General features: G+C 41.8%; 2 protein-coding genes and 1 long non-coding RNA gene across 5 annotated transcripts in view; 1 reads left to right on the top strand and 2 right to left on the bottom strand.

Moving 5' to 3' along the window:
* Positions 1-3,893, bottom strand: part of LOC309390417 (tyrosine-protein phosphatase non-receptor type substrate 1-like) — a 14,574-nt gene extending 10,681 nt beyond the window's left edge. Inside the window, exon 1 of the mRNA XM_081949752.1 lies at positions 3,789-3,893. Coding sequence (XP_081805878.1) covers positions 3,789-3,873 — 85 coding nt within the window. The 5' untranslated portion in view covers positions 3,874-3,893. The remainder of the gene's footprint in view (positions 1-3,788) is intronic.
* LOC309390475 overlaps positions 1-10,698 on the top strand; it is a 134,482-nt gene that overhangs the window by 55,268 nt on the left and 68,516 nt on the right. The window lies entirely within an intron of this gene.
* Positions 1-10,698, bottom strand: part of LOC309390423 (signal-regulatory protein beta-1-like) — a 102,969-nt gene that overhangs the window by 27,758 nt on the left and 64,513 nt on the right. The window lies entirely within an intron of this gene.

The raw sequence follows: 10,698 nt of genomic DNA, 5'->3' as shown, positions 1-10,698 counted from the left end.
CAGCATTTTTGGACTACCAAAACCCTGCTCCCTTTGCAAAAATGGACACGCAGAGGGTTTGGGAGGCTTACAAAGAGCTCCTGAGGGCTGGGGAGGGCAAAAATGAGCAAAAAAAGGGGGTCATTTTTGCTCTTTTTTGCCCCTCAGCCCCCAGGAGCACTCTATAAGCCTCCCAAAGCCTTGCATGCCTCCCCCCTTTTTGCAAAAAAACGAGGTCTGCAGAGGGTTTGGGAGGCTTGTAGAGTGCAAAAACTTGTAGCTTAAATTTACCTCTTCAAAATGTTGGTGTGTCTTATACTCTGGTGTGTATTATAGTCCAAAAATACGGTAGGTTTCCTCTAGAAAGCAGTCACCCCTCTTCTAGAGACAGTGGCCGATGGGTGATGTTCCTTCTTTTTTTTTTAAATTATTTTTTTTATTGTTTTAATTAGACAGATAACACACACACAAAACGCTCTTCAATACGTCTTCCAGCTAGCATGTCAATTGGTTACAGTTAAATTCCGTGCATTACTACAATCATTCTTTATACTTCATTCAAATTGAGTTGTGCATTTTAAATCAAAGAGTGTACCAACATTCTCCTTTAACTGCATTTGTTTGAAAGTACTTTTATCCAGAATCATTCGTATTTATATTATCCAATAAATAAACATTTTAACACTGACAATAATCTGTAAGAGCTACCACATTCTACTTATTTATCTCCTAGGATTCTTATTTCTTTCCTCCATCCACCTATACCATTTATCCCATATCTGATAAAATTCTGATTCTTCTTTTCCCTGGATTTCTTTAGTTAGCTTGTCCATTTCAGCACAATCCATCACCTTTCTTATTATTTCCTCTTCACTTGGAGTTAGCTTGTTTTTCCATTTCTGGGCATAGGCAATCCTTGCCGCCGTTATTATATGCAATATTAAGTACTGGGTTTCTTTTTTGTATTTTGTAGGCAGTAATCCTAATAAGAAGATTTCCGGTTACCATTCTATTTTAACTCCCGTTATTGCCTCCAGCCAGTTTTTGATCTTTTTCCAAAACTTTTTAGCCTCCTCACAGGTCCACCATAAGTGATAGTACATTCCGTGTATCGATTCCCATTTCCAACATTTTGGGGATGTATTTGATGATATTTTAGCTAACCTTGTTGGTGCTAGGTGTCATCTATAAAACATTTTATACTGGTTTTCCTTATATGCGACCGAGAGTGTCATTTTTAAGTTTGTTCCCCAAAATTTTTCCCATTTGTCTAATTCAATATTGTGTCCAAAGTTCTGTGCCCATTTTATCATTTGTTCTTTCACAATTTCCTCTTCCATTTTGTATTTCAGGAGAAATTTATATATTCTCCCTATCATTTTTTTATCTGGGCTTTGAATGATTTTATCCAATTCGTGTGATTCTGTTTCAATGTCATATAATTTGGTATCATTATTGTATTTAGTTTTGATTTGCAAGTAGGTTATCCAGTCCACTTTCATGTTCTGTTCTGCCAATTCTTCAATTGTTTTTAAGTTTCCCTGTCTATCAATTAAATGTCTATATCTTAGTATTTTGTTCCAATTTATAAAATTTGGGTGAGTCGTCCTTTCTATTAGTGATAGCCAATTCGGGATTTTCACGTGATGGGTGATGTTCCTTCTATGTCTACAATTCCTTACACCAATATCCCAATCCGAAGAACAACTTAACAGAAAACAACAGTGTCATCTAGGGACCACCAAGAGCATTCCTACAAACACTAATAGTCTCCCTGCTAGCACTGATCATGTTACCTAGTTGGGTAATGAAATGTCTGCATGGAAAACCAAGCTCAGGGACCACCAAGGACCCCACAGTTCCCCCCCTCCATATTCTGACCCAGCTCCCCAAACACGGTAAACCCTCTGGAGTGAAGGGTTGGTCAAGCTTTCTGCTGCTTCAGCCACCAAAGATTTCATGAAGTTTCATTCCTGATAGTCTCTTTTGGTTCCCCTTTTCTCCCTGGGTGGGAAAGTCAGTTTGCTGACTCCATATTATTTCTTTTTTATGCATCCATGGGTGATTTCTTTCAAAGCTGGCTGTGTGAAAATTTGTAGGGGTCTGAGAAAGGAATGGAAGGGGAGAAGAGAGCTTAAGAAGTGGAAGTTGAGACAATTGGCTAGTCATCTCATGAAGGTCAATGTAAGAAGAAAGAAGGAAGGAAGGAAGGAAAGAAAGGGAGAAAGAAAAAGACGGAGGAAGGGTGGAAGGAAGAAAGGAAGAAAAAGAGGCAAGGAGGGAAGAGTAATGAAGGAAGGAAGGAAGAAAAAGGAGAGAGAGAGGGAGGAAGGCAGGAAATAGGGAGGGAAGAGGAAGAAAGAAAGAAGGAAAGAACGAAAAAGAAAGAGAGAGGAAGAAAGAGGAAGGAAGGAAGAAAGAAAGAAAGAAGAAAGAGGGAGAGAGAAAGAAAGGGGAAGGAAGGGAGGAAGAAAGAAAGAAGGAGAAAGATGGAGGAAGGGAGGAAGAAAGAAAGAAAGAAAGAAAGAAAGAGAGGGAGGGAGGGAGTTTGAAGGAAGGAAGAAAAAGAAAGAAAGAAAGAAAGAAAGAGGGAGGGAGGAGGAGGGAGGAAGGAAGGAAGAAAAAGAATGGGGGAGGGAGGAAGAAAGGAAGGAGGGAAGTAGGAAGAAAGAAAGGAAGAAAGAGAAAGAGGGAGGAAGGAACAAAGAAAGGAGAGAAGGAGGAAGGGAGGGAGAAAGAAAGAGAAAGAAAGAAAGAAAGAAATTCTATTCTATTCTATTCTAAATAATCAAGGAGAGAAGCAACCTGGAATTAAGGAGAGACTTCCTAACAGTTAGAACAATTAACCAGTGGAACAGCTTGCCACCAGAAGTTGTAGCTGCTCCAACACTGGAGGTTTTCAAGAGGAGACGAGGCAGCCATTTGTTGCGGATGGCAGAGGGCAGGGGCGTCCAAACTTTTTGCAAGGAGGACCAGATTTGGGGAGGTGAAAATGTGTGAGGCCAACCATTCAGCCTGACATTCTTTGAGCCATTAACATTAAATGCAAATGAACTATTTCATGAAAGACGAAACAAATAAACAAATAACTCTGGCAGGGAGAAGAGGCTGCGGGACACCTGAAATTTGAAAATGGGCTGCAATTGCCCCCCCTCGGGCCAGACTTTGGACATGCCTGGTATAGGGTCTCCTGCTAAGCAGGGGGTTGGACTAGAAGACCTCCAAGATCCCTTTCAACTCTATTGTTCTGTATGTTTTGCATTTCTGTATATCAGCTAAAGCAAAAAGGCCATAAGAGGTCAGAAGGAGGACTTCCCTGACAGTGAGAACTATTAATCAGAGGAACACATCAGCTTTCCTCCTGGACTTTTGGTCGCCCCATCACTGAGGCTTTCAAGAAAAAAATGACCAACCGTTTTTTTTAAGATGGTGTGAGGACTCCTGCCTTGAACAGGTGCTTGGATGAGATGACCTCTAAGCTTCTTCCAACCCAGATTGTGTGAGTTATGGAAGGTCTTGAAGTCCCCCACCCCAAGGATCAAATCAAAGTAGGTGTCCCTAGATCTCCAGAATCCCAGGGCTCTGAGGTTCTTCCTAACTTGTTCCTCACTTAGCCTCTTGGGGTGGAATCAATGAAAGAAATCTTCCCCAGCTCCCCCAAAATCTAACATCCGGAACTGGCTTTTTCAGTGAAATCTGATCTTCTCACTGTAGGTTTGAAGCAGCCTTAATATTCTTCTGGAACCGGATTTTACTCCAGTTGTAAATCTGAGGATGGAGCCTGCCTGATCTCAGCTGTCAACACTCACCCAGATGTTGCAGAAGGAGGAGCATCAACAGCAGCAGCAGCTGAAGAGGAGCAGGGATTCTCTTGAAGGAGCTCAAGGCAGCCATGCCAATAGCAGCAGCAGAAACATCTGCCGTGACTTCGCCTTCTTGGCCTTTCCTCCTGTGGAAATAGCAAAAGAGGAACTCCCATTTCCTCTTTGTAAATTTGGATCAGTTTCTAAACTTTAAGTTACTGCGTAAGTAACAGTACATGAAGTCACAGAAGTTCTGCTGATTTTGCAGAAGGAATAAAAATCTTATCTAAATTGGCAATATTCAGCCACTGGTCTTCCCTCAATTAGAACATTATTATTATTATTATTATTATTATTATTATTATTATTATTATTATTATTATTATTATTATTATTATTATTATTATTATTATAATTATACGATTGTATCACAGCGGCCAGTTGATTCGCCGGATTTGGCATTGATTACTAGTCGGGCCCCACGCAGGGGCCTAGGACGTCGTAACGTATTTTCGTAATATACGTGCAGATCCAAGCAGTGCAGCTTTTTGCATTTGACTGATGGTGATTTTGTCAAGTTTTAACTGTTTTAAATGTAATTCCAGTGCTTTTGGAATAGCACCCAGTGTGCCGATTACCACTGGAATTACCACTGCTGGTTTGTGCCATAATCGTTGGATTTCAATTTTTAAGTCCTGGTATTTCGCGACTTTTTCATGTTCCTTCTCCTCAACCCTGCTATCACCTGGTATTGCGATGTCTATGATTGTAACCTTCTTTTTCTCAACCAGTGTGATGTCTGGTGTGTTATGCGCTAGTATTTTGTCTGTTTGTATACGAAAATCCCACAGGATCTTGACCATCTGATTTTCGGTGACTTTTTCAGGCTTATGTTCCCACCAGTTTGTTGTTGTTTTAATATTATAATTTTTGCACAAATTCCAGTGGATCATTTGTGCTACTGAATTGTGCCGCAATTTATAATCAGTCTGCGCGATTTTTTTACAGCAGCTGAGTATGTGGTCAACAGTTTCATCAACTTCTTTGCAGAGTCTGCATTTGGCATCATCGGAGGATTTTTCTATTTTGGCCTTAATGGCATTTGTTCGGATAGCTTGTTCTTGCGCAGCCAGGATTAGTGACTCTGTTTCTTTCTTTAATGTACCTGTTGTTAACCATAACCAAGTTTTTTCACTGTCCACTTTATTTTTTATTTTTTCCAGAAATTGACCATGTAACTTCGCCCCCAGACTCCACAAGCAAAATCCGGACTTTTAGCATAGGAGATTCCGTATACGCCCACAACTATGCAGGGGGGACGCTGTGGATTCCGGCAAAGGTAATAGGCATCACCAGGCCTCGTTCCTACTTGTTAGAACTAGAGGACGGTAGGAACTGGAAAAGACACATTGACCAACTCCGAGGTCGCCTATCTCACTCCAGTCTGAGGTCACCCAACGAGGAGCTTATACGATCGGAAGAATTGCCGACACAACAACCCTACACACCCATCACAGATGACTACAGCACAGCGGAGCCGAGGACGGAACCAGAGGCCAGCGTAGTTCCAAGCGAGCGGAGTCAACAATCCCCAACCAGATCGGAGAAACAAAAAGAAATCTCCGATCAAGCACCGAGTCAGTCGCAAACCGAATTACGCAGGTCCACCAGAGCAAGGCAGAAACCTGCATACTTACAGGACTTTGTCACTAACCGGAACACTCCATCTAAGAGGGGAGGGGTGTTAGATATTTGCATAAACTGCTGTACTCTCCACTCAGGTCCGCCACCAGGGCGGGAACAAGGGGTTGTTCTGATTGGACGGGAGGTCTGCCAGCTCCCCATAAAAGGGGAGCTGCACGACCCCGTATTCAGCTGGATCACTACTACCTAACTAATAAAGAGCTGTTGTCACAATTGTCTGGAGTCTGTCCTCTCGTTGCCCGAATCTAACAAGTTTCATCAACTTCTTTGCAGAGTCTGCATTTGGCATCATCAGAGGATTTTTTGAGTTTGGCCTTAATGGCATTTGTTCGGATAGCTTGTTCTTGCGCAGCCAGGATTAGTGACTCCGTTTCTTTCTTTAATGTACTGTTGTTAACCATAACCAAGTTTTTTTACTGTCCACTTTATCTTTTATTTTTTCCAGAAATTGACCATGCAATGCTTTGTTCTGCCAACTCTCTATTCTTGATTTTATCACATCTTTTCTGTATTCTTGTTTCGTCTGCTGGGCCTTCAGTAGATGTTTGTTCTTTACTTCGATTAATAGATGTTCTTGACTTTCTTTTAAATAATCAGCCAGTGCATGTTTTTCTTCTTCAACTATTTGCTTCACTTGTAATAATCCTCTGCCACCTGATTTCCGGGGTAGGTATAGTCTATCAATATCACCACGTGGATGTAAACTGTAGTGCATTGTCATTAGTTTCCTGGTTTTTCGGTCTAAAATGTCCAAATCAGCTTGTGTCCAGTTAACAATACCAGCTGTGTATCTTATAACTGGTATTGCCCAGGTGTTTATGGCCTTGATTGTATTTCCACCATTCAATTTAGATTTCAAAATTTTCCTAACTCTGTTGGTGCACTCCCCCCTGACAATAGTTTTTACTTCTCCATGTTTGATGTTATCCAACTGCAGAATGCCTAAGTATTTGTAGGCTTCATTTTCGTTGCATTTAATTAGTTGGCCATTGGGCATTTCAATTCCCTCACACGCAGTGATTTTGCCTCTTTTTATGGATACAGTGGCACATTTTTCCATGCCAAACTTCATTGAAATATTGGTGCTGAATACTCGGACTGTGTTTGTCAACACTCCCTTCTGGGAGAGGGGGCGGTCTAGAAGCACCAAATGATTGGATTTCTATTTCTGACTTTCCATAGAGTTTCAAATCATCCATATATAATAAATGCGAAATTTTTTCGGCTTCTTTGGCTGTTTGGTAGCCTAATTTCATTTTTTTTAAGATTACTGATAGTGGGATCATCGCGATGATGAAGAGAAGAGGTGAAAGTGAATCACCCTGGAAAATTCCTCGCTTGATATTAACCATTCCGTAGTTCTCATTCCCTACTGCCAACTCAGTTCTCCATTGTTTCATCGCCTTTTCAGTAAAGGATGTAATATTTTTGCTAATGCCAGTTGTTTCTAAGCATTTTATGATCCAACTATGCGGCAATGAGTCAAATGCCTTTTTATAATCAATCCAGACCATATTCAAGTTCGTTTTTCTGTTCTTACAATTTTCTAATATCATTTTATCAATTAGGAGCTGATCTTTTGTGCCCCTGCTCCTTCTTTTGTTGCCTTTCTGCTCTACTGGCAAGATGTTGTTTGTTTCCAAATAATCCATAATGTTATCTGCAATAATGCCTGTGAGTAATTTGAAGGTTGTTGGCAAGCATGTTATTGGTCTGTAGTTTTCAGGTATTGTTCCTTTAGTTGCATCTTTCTGAATCAAGTATGTTTTTCCAGTTGTCAACCATTCATCAATTTAGCCATTTTGTAAAATCTCATTCAGTTGCCTGGCCAATATTGCATGTAAACTGGTCAGATATTTGAGCCAGAAACCATGTAATTGGTCCTTTCCAGGTGATGTCCAATTCTTTACTTTTTTTACTCGATTTTTGACCATCTCAGTTGTTATTTCTAATACTTGCATTTGTTTGTTGCCAATGCTTTTCTCAAAGTCATGTATCCATTTTGCTTCCTTATTGTAGTCCTTTGCATTTTCCCACAATTCTTTCCAGAATTTAACTGTGGCCTGCTTTTCTGGTTTTTTACTTTTGGTGTCATCATTCACATTAAGACTTTGATAAAAACGCCGTTGGTCTGATCGAAATTGCTGATTTTGTTTATACTGGATGATTCGTGCCTCATATCTTTCAATTTTCCCAGCTGTTGCTGTTATCTGCTGTTTTACAATCTCTACAGCTTCATTGATGTTTCTTGTATCCAATCTATACCTTCTGATTAGCTGATCTATAATTTTGTTGTTTCTAAGTCGTTGCTCACGCATGTTCTTCAAATTGCTAGCATCTGCCCTTAATTTTTTGACTTTTTGTTCCAATCGGATTTTCCACTTTGGCTTTGATGCTTTTTCTGTTGTGTAACTAGGTGCTTTGATTTTAATGCCTAGTTCATTAGTGACTATTGCGGCTGCACTATACATTAACTGGTTCGTTTCCAAGATGGATCCCGATTCAATTGTTGAAAGCACTGCATTAACCATTTTCATGATAGGGGCCAAAATTTTCTTAGGCACAGTTTTTAATGATGGTAAACGTTGCCGTTCCTTATTAAGCAGAAAATGCTCCATGATCTTGTCCTTCAGTTCATTTTGTTTCTGAGTTAGTTCATCAGTTGGTTCAGTGATAACTGGTTCTGGTGATAGTGTTGTTATTTCCTCCCCGACAGCTTCTTCTGGGAGTTCTACTACAATGTCTTTAGGTGTGTCTTGAGTATCAGTTATTTCTGCTTGTGATGTTGTTTTCTCAGTTTTGCAATTTGCTTGAATTTCCTCAAGTTCAACTTCACTAAACACTTTATTCCGTGTAATAAATCGCCTTTGATCTGCAAGTCGTTGTTCACTAACATTTGAATCTGGATGTTGTTGTTTCCATAATTCATACATTCGCTTTAAATAACCTCTTTTCCCAGGCTCTGAGTTGTAATAACAGGCCATTATGGCACGGTTTTCATCTGCACTATATTTTTGTCGTTTTGTTGGCTGGTCCACTTGTAGCCCACTTGTCGACGGATGTCCAGGGACCTCAACATCCGCCGCGGCCCTTGTTAACCCGCGCGACGACCGATGCGGTATAGAATTTTTATTTGTTTCTTTCACCATGTTATATGGGTTGGCGGGTTTTTTTATGGGGCCAGGTTGCCAACCTGACCTCAACCCTCCTCCTTTCTCATCCGGGCTTGGGACCGGCAATGGCGGAGTTGTTGTTGTTGTTGTTGTTGTTGTTTTTGTTATTATTATTATTATTATTATTATTATTATTATTATTGCATCAACAGAATTGTATCACAGCGGCCAGTTGTTTCGCTAGATTTGGCATTGATTACTAGTCAGGCCCCACCCAGGGGCCTAGGACGTCGTAACATATTTTCATAATATGTGTGCAGATCCAAGCAGTGCAGCTTTTTGCATTTGACTGATGGTGATTTTGTCAAGTTTTAACTGTTTTAAATGTAATTCCAGTGCTTTTGGAATAGCACCCAGTGTGCCGATTACCACTGGAATTACCACTGCTGGTTTGTGCCATAATTGTTGAATTTCAATTTTTAGGTCCTGGTATTTCGCGATTTTTCATATTCCTTCTCGTCGACCCTGCTATCACCTGGTATTGCGATGTCTATGATTGTAACCTTATTTTTCTCAATCAGTGTGATGTCTGGTGTGTTATGCGCCAGTATTTTGTCCGTTTGTATACGAAAATCCCACAGGATCTTGACCATCTGATTTTCGGTGACTTTTTCAGGCTTATGTTCCCACCAGTTTGTTGTTCTTTTAATATTATAATTTTGGCACAAATTCCAGTGGATCATTTGTGCTACTGAATTGTGCCGCAATTTATAATCAGTCTGCGCAATTTTTTTACAGCAGCTGATATGTGGTCAACAGTTTTGTTAGATATTTGCATAAACTGCTGTAGTCTCCACTCAGGTTCGCCACCAGGGCGGGAAGAAGGGGTTGTTCTGATTGGACGGGAGGTCTGCCAGCTCCCCATAAAAGGGGAGCTGCATGACCCCGTATTCAGCTGGATCACTACTACCTAACTAATAAAGAGCTGTTGTCACAATCGTCTGGAATCTGTCCTCTCGTTGCCCGAATCTAACACTGGCGACGAAGGTGGGATCGAGAGGCAGATAGGACGAGGATCTACTAGCAAGAATCTACAGAATCGATCCAGCCCCGGGATTCGGCAGGAATCCTGGCAGCCATCTCAGCGCGGCAAATTCAAACGCAGGACAAGATGGCGATGCACGCTCCACCATACAACCCAGTAGCCGAACATTGGGAATCCTACATGTTGAGATTTGAATGCTTCCTCGAGGCAAACGATCTCATGGGAGTACCGGACTCCCGGAAAAAGAATATGTTCCTGGGCTACTGCGGTCAAGAGGTCTTCGAGATGGCCAGGGATCTATCGGAGCCAACCCCCATCCAGGCGGTAACATGGACGGCGCTGCAACAGACGCTACAGACGCACTACGGGCCAAAACCTTCCCGCGACGTTCGCTGCCACGAATTCCACATGAGGAACCAGAAAGTGAACGAATCCATCAACCAATATATTGCAGCGCTTCGTAAGGCAGCAACGTATTGCGAATTCAGGAATCTGGATGAGCACATCCTAGAACGCCTCATATGCGGAGTGCGGGACATTTCTTTGCAGAAACGGTTGTTGGCTAAACTCAACTTAAACCTGCAAATCGCACTTGATGAGGCAAGAGCATCAGAATCAGCAGACAGATCAACAGAAACGCTGCAACGCCAGCACAGCGCACCCCAATCCGGGACCAGACAGACCCGAGTGCATCACGAGGCCACCGATCAGGAGACTGAGAACAGCGAGTGCGAAGACAGCCATCACATGCGCAGTAGTCACACAAAACCGGCGCAAAAATTCGAATCCCGTTTGCCGCCCTGCGCAAGCTGCGGAGGGAAACATCTTCGGTCTACCAGCCGGTTTAGAGACGTTGTTTGCCAACGCTGCGACAAAGTTGGACACATTGCAAAAGTCTGTCGGAGCGAAGTCTCTGCCTCAACATGGCAACCGCCATCTTACCGCCAACAGAAGCCTACCCCAGGGGCTTGGCGTAGAAACAAAGGGCGCCCAGAGAGAGATCCAAGGGAGTCAGCCAAGAGAGAGTATTCCCAGAGAGAACCACTAAGAACCA

Source organism: Natrix helvetica, assembly GCF_964273705.1.
Source record: "Natrix helvetica genome assembly, chromosome: 3".
Taxonomy (NCBI): Eukaryota; Metazoa; Chordata; class Lepidosauria; order Squamata; family Natricidae; genus Natrix; species Natrix helvetica.
Note: the sequence above shows the minus strand (reverse complement) of the source record. Positions and strands in the feature narration are given on the sequence as shown.